The sequence below is a fragment of the Thermobia domestica genome, chromosome 14 (assembly GCF_964235325.1).
Source record: "Thermobia domestica chromosome 14, izTheDome1.hap1.1, whole genome shotgun sequence".
Taxonomy (NCBI): Eukaryota; Metazoa; Arthropoda; class Insecta; order Zygentoma; family Lepismatidae; genus Thermobia; species Thermobia domestica.
Window position 1 is genome coordinate 41669405 of NC_137467.1, and position 17937 is coordinate 41687341.

A 17937-nucleotide genomic window follows, 5' to 3' on the forward strand; every position below is an offset into this window, starting at 1 on the left:
TATGAGCATTGCATTTTGGGGAAACTTCTTGCCATGCATTGACGATATTCTCTGGGTTTTCCTGCCATCTATTGCGCATATTTTCAGTGGGCAACTTCTTAGTCATTTGTCGAGAAAAATGGCTGCCTCTACAAGTTCTGCTGCTGGTTTCTCTCGTAGAAAACAAGTTCGTGATGATGATATTGCACCTCTCCTAGATGAATTTCCTCGATCGTTGCAAACAAACGGTGGCCTCGCACTACCGAATTCTACCCATTGTGTTGGTACTTGCACATAACAGTCCGGCACATCGTTGTCGAATTCTGTTTCACTCTCACTGTCAGTAGACTGATATTCTTCGGAATCACTTGAACTTTCACTTGTGATTGATAATTCATCTAAGAGAGGTGCAATATCATCATCACGAACTCGCTTTCTACAACAGGAACCAACAGCAGAACTTGTAGAGGCAGCCATTTTTTTCGACAAATGACTAACAAGTTGCCCACTGAAAATATGCGCAATAGATGGCAGGAAAACCCAGAAGAGAATGTGGTCAATGCATGGCAAGTTTCCCCAAAATGCAACGCTCATACGCGGCTTAAACAGCTAGAAAAATATAAGATCTTTTCGCGACGCCAAAAAGCGGTTGCCTCAACAAAGGTTAGATTCTCCGCGACGCTTAAACGCGGTTCACCCAGTTAAGAGGTTAATATCGTAACATTATAAGGTACGAGGTGGACAAATATCAATCAATATTCCGCTAGTAATCGGGCATTATATTGGAATAACAAAATTGTAATTACGCTACCAATTACTTATAAAGAATAAACACATTATAAATTTTAGACTTCCAATATTAAATTTTAGATCTTTGCATACTCATCAATCTAATACACTCATAAAGAGAAATTCCACATAGAACAAGCACTACGAGTACAGAGCGTGCTATCTGATGCTAATGATGATTTGACAACATTACAAGAGTTCCGATTGATCAACATGATGAGAAGGGATTAACTGACTGACTGATTAGTCCCTTTACAGCACCGACAAGAATTACGTTATACTCAATCTGGAAGTCATTTAAGCGTAAGTTGAATGCAAATTACGCATGAAAGAAGGTTACGCATACGAGGTGTGTTCAAAAAGTATGAAACCTTTTTTCCCGCGTAGACCAATGAAGCGCGAGAGACTTTCTTCAGTGTAGATGTAGAGGGGACACTCATGCACAGTCGTCAATGTTTTTCCCGCCAGCAGAAAGTGTCAGTCGCTGGCAGTCAGCCAGCGAGTAAAGACATGTGATGACAGCTCGTCGGATTTCAGGGTTTTTTTTTTTTTTTTTTTTTTTTTTTGTAAAATGACAAAAGTAATATTGCATCAAATTTTGCCAAAAGCGGAAACCTTTCAATCGGCCCACCGGTGCATTCAATTTTGAACTAGAATTTGGGTATAAGGAGTGTGTCCGCGAAATTTGATTTAGGATCTAGGATTTAGGTTTCTGTGCTTTCGGCATCTATGGTCATTTAGCCCGTGACGTCTCTCGGTGAGCACACTCTCCGGGGAAAAGGAAGGAAGAAAGGATTGGGGAAGGAAGCAAGCGGCCTGGGATCTATAAGTTAGGTACCACCCGGCATCTGCCTGATAATGGCCTGAAAAAGCTTTTTACACTTTTTTGACCGAGTGCCTCCATCGGGAATCGAACCTGGGACTGCTCGCACCGAAGGCAAAAGCGTTAGCGACTACGCTACGCGGGGACACTGATTGAGGCTTTCGTCGCCAAACGTTTTTGGTTATTTCTCAGACTAAAAATGCTACTAAAAGGGACCCGATTTGAGTCAAGAGAACACATCATGCGGAATGCAACGGCATGGTTGTTCACCATTCCAAAAACTGCGTTCCAGAAGTATTTCCAACAATGGCGGGAGCGCTGGGAGAAGTGTGTCCATTACCAAGGATACTACTTTGAAAGGGATTAGTGCTTCGGATTTCCAAATCAATAAATGTAATTTTGTCAACCAAAGATTCCATACTTTTTGAACACACCTCGTATGTGCCCGCTTCAATACGTAATCAGTCGATAAAATTTACCTTTGATTACTTTTAACATTCTAGTAATACTTCACAGAATGCAACAAATGACGAAATGAAATTTTAATTAACGTCCCATCGGTATGCCTTTAGACTAAAGTAGACGAGGTAACAACAGATGGCACTAGGATAACATATCAATAGATGCACTCACAGTGCCACTTATCGTTTCATTACTTCTTTCATCGGATCGTGGAGAGCGGTTTTGCAACTGGTTTCTCTACGAAAGAACTGATTTACTTACTATGCAATGTAAAACTGAGAGCTACTATTACAAATATGGAGTAAGAAAATTCAATGTAAACTTACCATTGTTTGAACACAGAAAACGTGACAATAATGGTCCTTGCTTAAGTGGTCCTTCGTGATATACGCAAAATGAGTGAGATCATCAGCATCCTGACACGCACAATGAATATTCCTAATTTCATGTTCACAGATTATCTCCTGCAATAATAATAATAATAATAATAATAATAATAATAATAATAATAATAATAATAATAATAATAATAATAATAAAGAAATATTTCCCATCATGCAACATGTTTAATACAATTTTGGTAGAAATAAATTAAAAACTAATACCGTCATGACAAAACAAACCAAAAATATAACTATTATACAGAATTTGTAAAACTAAAAAAATTTATAACGTCCAGTGTATTTCATTCATAAGCAAAACAACGCATCTCAAAATGAATGTCTACTTTAGAGCACACCTGTCTGTCATCATGGAGAGGAAAATGTCTGTAAACGTCTATTACTTCAGGATTTAATGAAAGAACCGCTAAAATACACTGATCAGCCAGAACATTATGACCATCTACCTACTATGGATATAAACCTGCCCAGGCGTCACCTGACGAGGAATGCCTGCTAGTCAGACTCACATACGGTGTATGTAGTACCAGTGAGCGTGCTGGCCGTGTGTAGAATAGGAAAGGAGCGCGATCTATCTGAGTTTGACCGAGGGCAGATTGTAATGGCCCGGAGGCTCGGCACGAGCATTTCGGAAACTGCTCGACTTATCGGGTGTTCGAGGAGTGTCTTCAAGAAGTGGCGAAACCAAGGTGAAACGACGTCCAAACGTCCAAGGGTTGGGCGCCCCTCCCCCCTCATTACAGATGTCGGACGTCGTAGGCTGGGCAGACAAGTAAAACAGGACCATGCCAAGTCGCATCGCCGCTGTTTTCCGTGCCAAAGGTGGATATAGTGACTATTAGGTAGGTGAGTCATAATGTTATGGCTGATCAGTGTACATTAGTACGTTAATATGAGTGTTAGGTCACTCTGTATAATATTACTCGTATACATACATATCATTACTTGCAATGTCAATACAAAGAGCTTTATGGAATCCAATCAATAATTTCCTCAATAAAATACTGACACGATTAGCAGTGAGATTAACGCAGGGATTCGGCCGGGGCGAGTGGTTCATCGGTGCGTGCGAGTATTTGATATCATACCGAAGGTAAGTAAATCATTTCTATTGTGGGATGTGGGCTAGTAGCTGTTTTCTTGGGTAAGTAAAATTGTGTTGCTTATTTGCATCCCTGCATTAACGATTATATTGGACTATGTATAAACATCTAATCTACAATACGTAACATGACCTGAAATGAAACGGAATTTCTAGTTTTACATTCAACAGTTATCCCCTGTAGCTTGAAGGAGAGAAATGATTAATGAAAGTGTATGGACATTAAATAATTTGTGGAATAAGAAAGGAAAGCAAACGGGAGAACTCGGTGAAAACCCACGGCAGCAGTAACAAGATCTGTTCAACACCCATTCCCAAACAGGGATTTTGGAATAGTATAGTATGTTTCCTTAAAACTAATAATACAACTTAAGATAAAAAGTTATAATAAAATGCTTACCTTATTCTCTGCATTAAGAAATTTCACTCCCCGATATGAAACCGAAAGAATAACGTCTGGTGTCTTCTTAATTTCTTTTGGAGATTTCTTCAGTTTTTGAATGGATTTCTTAGTTGACTCCGTCCCTCTCAGTTCTTTTACCAGCGTTGAACCCAAGTACTGAAACAGATTATTAATCACGTTAATTTAGTATTAATATTTTACAATTATATATACGACTCTTAGATGACAAGGAATAATAGTAATATCGTCACAGGTATTTTTGCAATTTGTTGATAACCTTTCGTTTCAGAGGCAACTTTTAGTTTAAATGTTTGGTTTACAAAGGAAAGGAAAAAAAAAAAAAAAAAGATTGAATCCTCACATTCCGACTGTGGGGTCAATTTAAAAAAGAATCATTAAATAATTTTGAGTGAGTTAATTTTTTGATATGCACGTTTGCACATTCCAACAGTATAAATTTAAAAACAAAATGTTTAACGTTTCACGGTTAGGCTAAAGAAGACTAATTAATAATGAAACCGAATCGGTGGAATGAGAATGTGGAACAAACTAAAAAGCCACGAACACGAGGCTATTTACGGGGCCTTAGTGGTAGAACGCTTTTCTTTGGTGCGTGGGGTCTTTGGTGCGATCCCCGGCTAAGTAAGTTTGTAGTGAATAACATCGTGCTCATGAATTCTTGGGGTACTCCCGTTTCCTCCCTCTTTCTTCTTCCACCAATTCTTCCATCACTCATTCATTTGCCTTAATCATCGTCTCTCTTAGCCTAACAGGGATAATCGAAGGACGTTAAACTCAAAGATTTTTTTCAATTTCATTTACGATGCTATCCACCTCAATCTTACATCCATTAGATCAAGCAAGGAACCATCTAGCAGCAGAAGTGAGCACTCTAGCTCTGAGCCAACTTCCTCCCTCCAAGTCCGAATCTAGCGACCTCCCCCAAAATAACACGTATTTGTATTTATTGGTTATAGGAATACTCCTACGATTTACTGTGTGCGCCTTTGATTTTGAATACCAAATTCGATTCGTAGCGGGGCAAGAATGTTTCGGCATTCATCCAGCATCGAAAGGCTTGAATTAAGATATGGCGAACTCCAATCTAGAAAGCTTGAAACAACTGGACTGGTTGCCCTCATCATGTACTATCCACCTAACTAAGTTACCTGGGTTGCGATAGCTCTAGAGGGCTATAGAGCTAAGGAGAATTTATTTATCATTAGATTTTAAAATATTACTTGGAAGACGAGCACAGAAAGATGTGAGAACTATAAAACTATTAGTCTCATATCACACGCAGCAAACATTATGCTTTGAATACTGAACAGAAGGTTCTTCGGAACAACAAATGGAGAAGTTGAGGACGAACAGTTCGGGTAGAGGTAAAGATATACGAGATGCAATTGGCTTATTAACGATAATCGGTGAAAGCCTTATAGAAAAAGGGAAAGAAATGTTTATTGTGTTTATTGATCTAAACAAGGCCTTTGACCAAGCAAACTGGGAACTGTTGTTAGGAGTTCTAAAGAAGGTTGGGTTGGAATGGAAAGATAGAAGACTCACAGGAAACTTATATATGAACCAACAAGGAAGTGTTAGAATAAGGGAAGAAACGACAGAGGAAAGTGAATAGGAAGGGTTCGACAAGAATGCTATCCCTCGCTAACATTATTATCTATCTAGAAGAGATAGTGAAGAAGAGCCTACATAGTGAGAACGGAATTTCTGTAGAAGGTAGGATGATTAGATGTATACGGTTTGCAGAATATATGGCGCTTGTAGCGGAACCTAAAGAGAAAATCAAAGATGTTTGAAAACTTAAGGAAGGGATGTGAAGAATGTGAGATGAGAATTAATGTAAGAAAGGCAAAAGCCCTAGTGATTAGAACGAAGGGATCGGTGTCAAATGCAAAAGTAGAAAATAGATAATAGAACAGATGACTAGTTTTCGATACCGAGGTAGTACTATTAGCAGGGGTGCCCACAAGGGGGGCTATGACGCAAACTGCGTCATTGAAATATTTGGGGGGGGGGTTAAAAATCTATATAAATATATTTGATGGGGGGGGGTAAAATTAATCGAAAAGATTTTTTTCATGGAAGAACACCTACGGATAGACAATTGGGGGGGGGGTGCGTCATGGACATAAGGGGGAGTGGGCACCACTGCTATTAGTAATGATATGAAGTGTGAATGTGAAATAAAAACAAGAATAAGAATGGCGAAAGAAGCCTTTAGGAGGAAGAAAGGTTTATTTTGTGGGTCCTTTAATAATAAAGAGTCGAGAGAAAGACTCATAAAATTTTCAAGTGGAGTTTGTACTGTATGTGGCAGTACAAACATTAAGCAAAAGTAATGAAAAACGACTAGAAGCTTTCGAAATGTGGACGTGGAGAAGAATGAAAAGAATTAGCTGGATCGAGCAGAAAATGTGTTAGAAATGACGAAGAAAAAAATTTTTGGATGTAACTGGAAAGAGGAAGAGAAACTAGTCAAGACACTGCTTGATATCAATAAAAATAAGTAACTACTCCTAAGAAGTCCTGGTCGAGAATCGGAGTAACTACACCTGGAGTAATTTTCTCCCTCAATTTCGAGTTGAGTTGATTTTGAGTTTAACGTTCTGTTCAGCAGCTATATGAGACGTGGACCTACTGATTAACGTGGAATCCGAACCACATGAGCTCCCGCCGGGAATTGAACCCGGGACTCCAACGCCAAAGGCGCGTACGCTAACCGCTTTGCCACGAGGGATACTTGTTATAACAATATAATTATTCATCTGTGAACATTTAAAAGTATTGAGTTTATAAACAAACATATTAGTATCTTAGCTTAACTGCATAATAAACAATTTATAAATTTACTTAATGCTAAGCCAGTGCTAAGCTATTCACTTAATACTATTAACAGAAATAAGCTAAATATTTAAGTGTTTAAATTTGCTTATCACTTTCAGAGACCTCCTGATATCATGCCACATGCAAATAGATAGTTAAAATTTTTTTGTTTTTATACTTTATTTAATTACAGATTTTGCTTAAGTTTGACTAAACACTGATCTCTCTTTCGGTATTTGTAATTTCTTACAAACTTTTCCATTTTGATGCTGGATGCAGGATCCAGAATACAGAATCATTTTTTAGTTGCAAATTTCGTTATTTTAGATGGATTATTGCCCTTGTTTGTCTTAATTATTTTTTTAATTTCCCAAAAGCTATTATAAAAACTTATAAAATTTTTGGAAAGTTTTAATTACATTTTTGAAAAATATTGTTGTTATTTAATAATATAAAAATAAAAAAAAAATATTTCAAACTTTAATTTACCTTAAAGTTTGCTTTTAATTCTTTCATAATTTTATCTAAATTGTTAATTACTAACAAACAGTATATTATTAACTACAAGTATTTTTTAATAGTTTTACTTTTGCTTTTAATAATTTTTTAATTGTAAATACTGTTTTTATAATTTTAAAAAATAATATTATATACGTATTTAAAAGTTAAAATATTACGAAACAAATGTATTTTCACCTCCAGAATTGCTATTATGACTTTTATACATAAATATAATAATTGTTTTAATTTTTAGTTTGTAGTTTCATTATACTACTAAAACCGGAAGTAGTAGAAATCTATCAGCAGTCGTCTATTCACGACTCTATTCAATATATGCGCAGCTAACCTCTAAAGGCCTTCTTCTCGATCCACAACCTGAGGACGCGCCACGCTGTGGTGACAGAAACCCACGTTACAGGTTCGAATTAGGTAAAGCACCAATAAATGCATTGGTTCTCCGACAATTATTCACACATCGGGGAAAAAGCACATTTTTCACAGTTTCTTTGTACGACAGATCAATTGCTACGTTTTATGTTTTAGTAAATAGTCTTTCAAGTACAGAGTAAATAACAGTCTTACGTAACTTCGTGACTCGTTCTATCACTGCGCACTGGAATTACTTAATTAGCTTTACGCGTCCTTAGAATTTTACAGACATTAGTATTTAAACAGTGGTTAAGGTATAAACGATAATGTTGATGAAACCAGATACCTAGACGATTAGGTTCACAGTTTACGTATACCTACACGATATTGACAAGTCAACATCTTGATGTAACAAAAACTGAAAAATCCTCTTTCCTCGTCCTTCACGCCTGTTCGACCGCTTTTGAACTTTTCAGTCTACTGGTAAACACTTTATTGTGGTAAAATATTGTCCCCATATTGGGTTGAAAGTCTTCTACTTATTTTGACTCTTGGCAGACCTTCAGACCACAGATATATACACCTTATTCTGTGGCACAAACGGACAGAGTGCAGCCATGTTTACTTCGTAACAGCACAAAGTGAACTGAAGTGATAACCTCTGAAACCTGCTATAGGCGAAGACACTAGTGCTATCTATTAGGTTGCTAGCGTAGAAAGTTGTACAGCCAACCTACAGACGATCAGAATAAGTGCACGTACTTAATGACTTACCCTCGTAGAGCCGACGACTGTAAGGGGGAAATAATGAAGAATAAAATAAAGAAATGACATTAAAATACAAAACAAATAAAGAAAGCAAGCAAGCAAAAACTACACGATATAACAACATTCAACCATGAAACGGAGGGAAACGAAAATAAGAAACGAAAAGAAAGGAAAAATAAGAATATTGTAGAGGGGAAGAAAACTATGAAGTAGTAAAAATAAATCAACAAACATGAAAATTAAGTTAAAAATAGAAAAGAATGAAAAAGAAAAGGAAATAAGAAAGGAATAAATGAAGATGAGAAGGAAACAGCAGCAAAGAGATGAAAAACAGGAAAGCACGGGTTGTAGGAATAAAAAGAAAGTACGAAACTAAAAAAAGGCTAAGAAAATGAAGAAACTAATACGTATTTAACTTTTTATATGATTCCTAGACAGTTCTACGTAATAAAATCACAGAATAAGTTTTTATTGCTGATTTCAGTGGCGGCTCTTGAGGGAAACAACATTGACAAAAATTTAAATTGTGTCACTGTAAGCTACGGAAAGAAAGCTTCATACAGGTTCTGAAAGCTGTATAAAAGTATTAATAAATTATGTGAAATTTCACCCTTACGTTGTAGTGATAAAATTTAATATTTTCCCCATATAGCTTCCCTCACGAGTCGCCACTGGCTGCTCTGAGCACAGGAAATCGAATTTCGTTGAATAACTTACCGATGCCACATATGTAACTGATCCATTAACAAGAACTTGGTGATGATGTCTCCACTGGGTAGTTAGGGTCGAGGGAACTCCAACAAGCAGTTCCGATGGGTCTCGTATCGACAAGTCCTCCGAGCCGTTTGTTGTTGCTGTTTTAACTGGTGTTGCATTACCAGGTGGAGGTGGAGGCGGTCTACCTTTTTTATGACTATGCCTCAAAGTTCCTGTCCCAGACACCACCGGCGATTTGGATGTATCAGGCGGGAGTTTCTCCTTGATATCCTCTTTTAATTGGTTGATGTTGGACTTCTGGAACAAAGGAAGTTGTGAAATTCTTGCATAATGACGTCACAAACTTCAAATTTGAACATGTGCAATTTAGAATGTATAGAGTGGACTCTGAGACGAACAAGAAGGGATATTGTTGCAATGTGTTGCACGGTTTGCAACTGCCTGTTTTAACCTCAAAGAATGTTTTTGAAATATTATGGTATTTGATTAAAAATAAAACTTTCTTCTTCAAAGCAAGATTCATATTAAAAGTGCTTAAAGGAAAAGAGCAATTTACGTTTGTGGTTGCATAAGACCTGCAACCGCATCCATTAACATTGAGCATATGACAGGGAGCTCCTATTTCTTAACATAGAATAGCTCTTTTATACTTGCATCGCCCCTACCTCCTTATATTGACGAAAAGTGGTTGCAGTCTGTATGTATTCTTGTCTGGGTCTCTACTGACACAACCAGAGACCTATTCGGCGACGAGCAGGTGTCAAGGCCAGTCGCGTAAGAACGTGAAAACACTGATCTGTTTCCAAAATTTATTTAATGTTCGCGATTTCATATGGGGTCCACCGTGGCTGGTTGTACTAGTGAGATCCTTCTGTTTAGGTGCTTCGCGGAGCACGGGAACATGCTTGTTGTGGAAACACCGTCTCTTCCGTCGTGGACACTGATACAAGTAAGAGCCAATTTTAAGGAACTACTACCTGGTTCCTTGCAGACATAGTATATGGCCAGATTCGAAATAACTTAAATCAACAATAGTCGATTGCTAGCGTTATCCTGTTTCAATGTCCAGGTTTCGTGTTCTTAACGCCATATTTTTCTTGCTACCGCGGTGGTGACAAGAAAATTGTTATTCACCCTAGCAGAGTGCACTTAAATAAAGAAGTCGCGTCAGATGAGGATCGAGTTCTGGTATGTCATATTAGCTCTACGGCACTTTCTGACAGTACTCTTCAATGTAGGGTGATCCATCTCATATAGGCTATTTTAAATTAATCATCTTTTCTTATACTACAGAGGGATCCAAAAAAATGTGCTCACTGTTTGTAATTAAATAATTTCCAAACAAAAAGATTTATACTCACTAATCTTACGCGCAGTGTAGTATAGGGTATTAAATTCGTCGTCTTAGGTGGAGTCGCGGATGGTTGGTGGTGGAATGAGCTAGTCATATTAGCCAGTGAAACACAAGACAGTAGAGTAGTAACAATGGCTGAGGTTCGCTTATCATTTGTTGAACGCAAGGATATACTGAAATGGTACTGGAAGTATGAGAACATTCACGAGATACAACGGCACAGACACAGAGATTTTGGAACACCGCCATCAACACGTCGAAAAACTGCCCGCATTCGCGATAAATTCGAACCCGACGTAACAAAGAGCCGGCCGATCATGAACAGCTATAAGTCTGGTGTCCAGTGCTGCGGTGTTGCAACATTTCATTCGATCATCGCAAAAATCAGTGAACCAGGGAGCAGACGAGAGAGGGGTGAGCCGGTCAAGTGTAAGATGCATTCTGAACAGGCAAAGTGGAAAGTGTACATTCTAAGACTGCATATGCGATGAATGACGACGACTAAAATTCGAAGGATGGAGCACTGTGAATGGTTTCAGCACATGGTTAACGAGGTTGCGGAATTTGCAGACAAGTTTGTATGAACTGATAAGGCGCAATTCAAACTTAATGGTATTGTGAACCGCCACATTTGTGAAAATCCTTCTGAAAATTCACACGCTCATGTGGACAGTGCAGTGAATCTACCGGGGATTGCTGTGTGGGGTGGTCTATCAGTGCGAAGCAGGGGCGTGTAGTGCATATTACCGCTGTTACCGGCGGTAACGGTAAAAATATGACAGTTTTCCGTAGTTTTCATATGTCTTTAATTTTCATCATCAAGAAGCGAAGATGTTTACATATTTTCCTTTCTTTCTTTTTTTTTTTTAAAAAAAAAGTTCGGACGCCCTATGCCGCATTTACAATGTGAATGAACACAACATGCTAGCGCCAAACAGGAACATACTGTTGTTGATACCGCAGATTTCAGAGGTAACGAGAACTCCGATAGCGGTCAGTCACTCTAGTAGCACCTTTCAGCGTGCCAGCCAGAAGCATCCTGGGCGCTCGTATTTGGACTTTCGGAATGGCCCTTTATGTTACCGTTCGGCTAAGTAGATCAGGAAAAAAATAGGAACGTTCCCTGTCAACACAAGGAGAATCTAGAATATCATCAGCATGTTTATTCTACTCGCTCTCCTCTCGCTATAGAGGATCGAGCTGAGCTGACATGGAAACTTGGCTGTAATTTCCGTTTTCGTAAGGTTATTTCATTGTCTTGACAGTACCGTATACAATTTCAAATAAAAGTAGCATGTTTTTCACAAAAAAATAGAATTAAACATCTACTGTGAGGCTGTATATTCCGAAATGCATTATTTATATGTTAAAATACCGTTTTCGCATGACTATATGTTAATAATTTATCTTTAAATTTGAATAATATACCAACAGAGAACAAGAACGTATTCAATAGGATATTCTAACAAACAAATTTAATATACAGTAGGTTTACTTTGATTCAATAGTTTCTTATTGACTGTTAATTTGATCTATGGGAATTTATTATTATTATTATTATCATTATTATTATTATTATTGAGATTTTATTTCTGTTTAAATCGTAGAAAAAATTAGATGGCAGTTGTTTCGCGCCTGAAAGAGCAAAGAGTCAATCTCTGAAGTGTGTCATTAAATGTACAGGAATGTCCATCGATGAAACACATTGTGCTATATGTGAACTGATTCAAGAGCAAGTGGGGAATAGTAATGATAATTAGGGAGAAGTAAAGATGTTTCCCGGTGCTCCTTCTAATTCGAATACTTATTATTGTTTAGGATTTATGCTAATCAAGTTGAAAATATTTTGTTTTTAATTTAGTATAGAATACTTTCGATTCAGCAAATTTCCATCTCTAGCCTCGTAGTTGAATTTACACTTTGATGCAGTTTGATGTGTTGAAAAAGAACTGTGCAATCATTTTCACCATACCGTAATTTGACTTTCTCAGGTTGTGTTTGACCGTCTGATTATTTTACAATACGGAAAACTTGTTGCTCAAACGTACGATGAAGCTTCAGTTAGGGTTGGTGAGGTAGGGAGCTACAGCCTCTTGTTAAACAGAGATATAAAGAAGACTAATTTTTTCATTGTTATGCCCATAGGCTTAGTTTAGTTTTTCCGTTGACTATACAAAAGGGTGTAATTAAAAAAAAAAAAAAACTATGTTGTGATTTGCTTCTTTTTTCTCAAAGTCTTCAAAAAGAACACATGCTTTGGACTATGTAGTCAACAAAGTATCCCAACAGCCTCAAACACAAGGTGGAACTATAGAAGTAGTATAAATGATGTGTTGTATAGCTTTAAAGATAAACTGTTAGGATTCTTTAAATCTATGACGAAAACATCGACGAATGGGATTCTCAAACCAGAGTTCGTGCAGCAAAATACTATCAAACACTTCAAAGTTTTGACTTCAATTTTTTATTTGAACTGTTTAGGATCAAGATAATAAATCTTATTCAATATCTTACAAAAGAAAATTCATGGTGTAAGTTGCTGCAGAAACAAAGTAGATTACTTTGAAGAATATCTAAGATCATTGAGAGAGAGTTTCGATTATATTTAGTAAAAAACAAACAAAAAAAGAAAAAGAAAAAAGAAAGAACCTGAACAGCCACCACACCTTTCAGAAAGATCAAGGTAATTGAAATGAAATTTGACCCCCCCCCCTTAAAAATCGTTGCGAATGCCTATACTTTAAAATGGTTGATACGCTGAAAAAAAAAATATAGATTTTCTGATATTGAAAAACTGGAGATACGTACTTGTAATATCAACAACCGGTAACAATCGTCAAAGTGTCACGACACGCCACTGGTGCGAAGTGTTGATTCCTTCTTCTTCGCGAGTACAGTAGCTGGTGAGGCGTATCTTGACATGCCTCAGATAAGGATTTTGCCTGACATCCAAAACTTGTATGGTGATCAACTAAAAAACTGCAACATGACGGAGTCCCACCTCACTACCATTTAGATGTCAGGTTGTGTGTCGATAAAACTCTACAAGGGCAGTGAGGTGGTCGAAGAGATCCTGTTATGTATCCACCTCGGTCTCCTGATTTGTTACCTTTGGACTTCTACCTCTGGGGGACCGTCAAGAATGACGTGAATCGACAAAAAACCAACAAGAATCTACACGCTACGTGAAAAAATCGTAAAGTCATGTGCTGATATTACGCCAGACACACTAACAGCCATAATTCGGCGCCATGGAGTTGTATAGAAGCTACTGGTGGTCATTTCGAGGCTCACTCAGTGCCAAAAATTGTCATGTCAAGTCAAATTTACCACGAGATATGAACTAACAAACAGTAAGTATATATTTTTTACCCTCTGTATTTGTTTTCGAAATTACATGTCTTTCCTAATTGACCACTGCACAATCCATGTCCTAAATGGGACTTCAAACCTATGACAGATATGTCGTGTGAAGATCAACCTCTCAGACAACACAACTGTGCCAACCCATTCTACTAAGACACTACGTCTCCTTTGGTCCATCTGCTGTTTAGCGTCCCTTTTACAGTATCGACACTAGATGAAATATGGACCAACAGTACAGCGTAACTTACGTGAAGTCTAACTTGGAAGCGGCAACGAAATGTCCCGCACTTAAGTGAGAAAATTACAATTTTATCATTTACGGAATCTGAACTGACGTTTGACTTTGAGCGCTGCTATCACGCTAATCAATCCGCTTACAAAGACGTTGTATTATTCGGCTGACCTGCTGTATGTTAGTGAGACGACAATATTATCAATACGTCACAATATTCGCTTACTGAAAGCAAATTCCTCAGCGGAAATTTCATGAGGCGGCTCTTAACGGACGTCAGATCGGTAAAAATTATCGCTACAAGCTACACAGAGAAAAAAAAGCTTATGTGCCGTACGTAAAAAGGTAGGTTACGTGCGTAAACCCCGTAGATTTTGGACTTAACGCATGACTGACTATATGTAACATCCTTATCAAATCTATAACTGAAAACATATGTCTTATAATACTATCCGTATAAGTGTTCCATCTATACATAATTTCCGTATGAAAGAGAGAACTGTGTATAGGCGATCAGGATCTCACTTACAGATAGATGTATGTAATATAGCTGACGTATGTAACATGTAATATACGGAAGACTGTTATATGTCAGAAATCCCACAGAGGCATGATGTAACATCTAAGCTGAAAAAGGCAGCACATTGAGTAGATTTTGAATTTAACGTTTTTTTCAGCAGCGAGGCTATATGGGACGGGACCTACTGATTAACGTGGAATCCGAACCACACGAGCTCCCGCCGGGAATCGAACGCGGGTCTTTCACGCCAAAGGTGCGTAGCTACGAAGCTCTCTTAGCTACGAAGGAGCTATAAAGGCAGTACGTATGTAGTACATGAATAACGTATGTATGCTCCGTACAGATTTCTTTAGTAAACATATGGATTCCGCTTGTACAATATACCGCTACCGCTTATAGTGATAAAATGTGTACTAATTTCCTTAGCGTAGCAGCGACTTCCTTCAAGTGTTACCACTATAAACGTCAATTCGGTTACCTCGTAGTATACATACAAGAAGGTTCCTAAATAATTTATTGGGATTCGAGCTAAAATATAATCAGTACTGAATTCACATTTACAACTAACTGACAAATAAATAACAAGTAATACTAAATAACACCATAACCGTTAGGAGTTTTCCAGGAAATATATACGTATTTGACCTCACTGGTTGAAAGTTAAAAATGACAAAAGAGCTGAACTGTAACTTGAATTCATATATTTTTTTATTTTTCAATTACGAGTACGTGAGTACCAACTACAGCCAGTATTTAATTATCGTGTCAACTTTCTGTGGAGAAGTCATGCTGTACAAAATTGGAATGACTTGTACATGAATAATTTTTGGTACAGTGCATCGAGGGAAAATTATAAAGCAGTTTTTTAACACAAAAGTAACTTTTTTAATTTAAAAAATAAAAAAATATAAAAAAAAGTTCTAGAATGGTAATCAAGACATGACACGTGATTCTTTTTTTTCTGTGTTCACTTATAAATAATAATAATAATAAAAAAAGTTTCATTTCAAAAAATAATTGCTGTGCGAGGCGTTATTCTCAGTTTGTATGTACTCTTTCGGTACAGTTAGCACAAGTACAAAATAAATGATATATACATTTTTCTGTTTACGTACAGTATGTATTTTAGAAAAAATACACACACACACACATGGAGAGCACGAAAAAAAAAATAAAGAGGGAAAAATTTTTTATTCTATAACTACAGTAATGGGGAATCTCAGCGTGAAATTTTGTCACAAACAAACTTTTGCACAGTTCACCTATCCTTATCGTGTTAGACAGTATATGACCGTACCTGTCTTTTCAACCGTACCTTTTCCATGTGCGACAATGCATTGTAAATCTCATCCTGTCCTCCTCTCTAGATTTGCTGTGTTTCCTGCTTTTTTCGTGTGATTTTTCTCCCTCTACAACAAGAGGCGGGCGTAAAAACGGCATATCAGTAAGTATATTATTATTATTATTATTATTATTATTACAATTTTGTCGAATTACGTAGCCGCCCTTGTGCTTTTAACGACAGTTGCTTGCTTGGCAGTCACACCATCAATTTTTGCTCAACCCTCTGGATGTTTGGGAGAAATAGAAAGGAGTTTTATTATTTTTTTAGCGTGCCATTTTTTTTTTTTTTGAAAGAGCCAATATGGACTAACGCTTATATTTTTTTCGTTTTACTAAATATATATATACATATTGTACAGCATATCTCGCGCTTCATTCCTGACATTACAAGGGATTGCGAACACCGAATAGGTTAATTAGTCGGGTAGTCATGGCGTGAGCACCGAAGCATAATCCACCACCGTGGTTGCCTCTCAGCCGTGCACAACACGCTCATTCATCTGTGTTACGTTACCATACCACCAAACAATGTAATGTATGTGTATGTGTGTGTGTGCAAATTTCCAAACATATATATATATTTATATACGTGTGTAGGTGAGTGCGCTTTGTTTAAGCAACAAACAGCCCTCCCTCACGAAGTATATATTAATAATACCGTATATATATATATTTATATATATATAAACACAGATTCTAACATAATGATAAACGCCTTGTTAGACATGTTTAGGGGTTTAGAAAAGACTGTTACATATCTATGTAATCTAGCGTGATTTTAGGTATTTGGTTGCATACTTTTGAAACAACAATTATTTCGGGATGTGCTCTTGTCCTTTGAATAATTCGCTCTTGTCCTGAAAGGAATGGGAAAAGAACAATAGATTTCTATCTAATTCTTTAATCTGTCACTAGCTGATGAAAATATCTTTTTCTTCTTCTTGATTTTATTATTTTTTTAAAAAAATCAAATAAATTTAAAGTTCGTTTTTTTTTTAATCCTTGAAACTTAATAGATTATATCAAGGATTTCGAACTTTCTGAGACCACGCCCCCTTGATATCTTATGTTCGTCATGACACGCCTCTACACCTAAAATTTAACAATGAAGAGAAAAGAAAAGCTGTAACTCAATTATGATACAGTATATGTTTTAAGTATAGTCTTCACAATTTCAAGCTGACATTATTTTAAATATAATAATATAAAAATTAAAATGCCTATTAAAATTAGTATAAGAATTAAAATGCCTATCTAACTAAACTACCTAACTCTATGGTCCCCAAAGGTTTAATGCTGCCTTCACAAAAGCTCTCCACTGACATCTATCCTTAGCCAACTGGATCCAGTTTCTAATTTGTATTCCTATTTCTGAGAGATCCATCTTAATATTGTCCGCCTATCTGCGCTTAGGTCTTCCTAATGGTCATTTGCCGATTGGTCTTCCAGTTAAGACTTCGAAAGCGCTCCTACAGTCTTTCATTCTGGTTGCATGACCTATCCACCTGAGCCTCCTAGATTTGATAACCCTAATAATGTTTGATAAACGTATAAATTATGTAGTTCCTCATTATGAAGTTTCCGCCATTCTTCATTCCTGTTCCTCTTGGGTCCGAATATTCGTCTCAGGGTCTTGTTCTAAAATACTTTCACTCTACGTTCTTTCTTCAGAGTAAGCGATCATGTTTCGCAACCATACAGAACAACAGGCACGATTATCGTTTTATATATTTTAAGCTTCAAATTCCTCGACAGAATTCGCGACGACATGAGATTAATAATAACAAGAATTCTCTGCTTTTAGTCGACATTTAATTTCTTCGTGAATATGTTTTTAGTATGTTAATATTGATCCCAGATATTTGAAAATATTCACTTTATCAAAAGTATTATTTGATATTTTAACGCATCTATAATTTGTCGTATTCCGATCTCGACGAACTTCCATGTATTTAGCTTTATC

The 17937-nt window shown here is 37.0% G+C and overlaps 1 protein-coding gene across 3 annotated transcripts in view; it reads right to left on the reverse strand.

Annotated features, from left to right (window-relative positions):
- Positions 1–17937, reverse strand: part of LOC145669648 (ankyrin repeat and sterile alpha motif domain-containing protein 1B-like) — a 332601-nt gene that overhangs the window by 15430 nt on the left and 299234 nt on the right. For 2 of the 3 annotated variants that reach the window (XM_081737896.1, XM_081737894.1), the window contains exons 14-16: positions 9159–9455; positions 3957–4115; positions 2380–2517 (exon numbers count right to left, since the gene is read on the reverse strand). In XM_081737896.1, the coding sequence (XP_081594022.1) occupies positions 2380–2517; positions 3957–4115; positions 9159–9455 (594 nt within the window). The remainder of the gene's footprint in view (positions 1–2379; positions 2518–3956; positions 4116–9158; positions 9456–17937) is intronic. The other variant, XM_081737895.1, reaches the window with a different exon arrangement.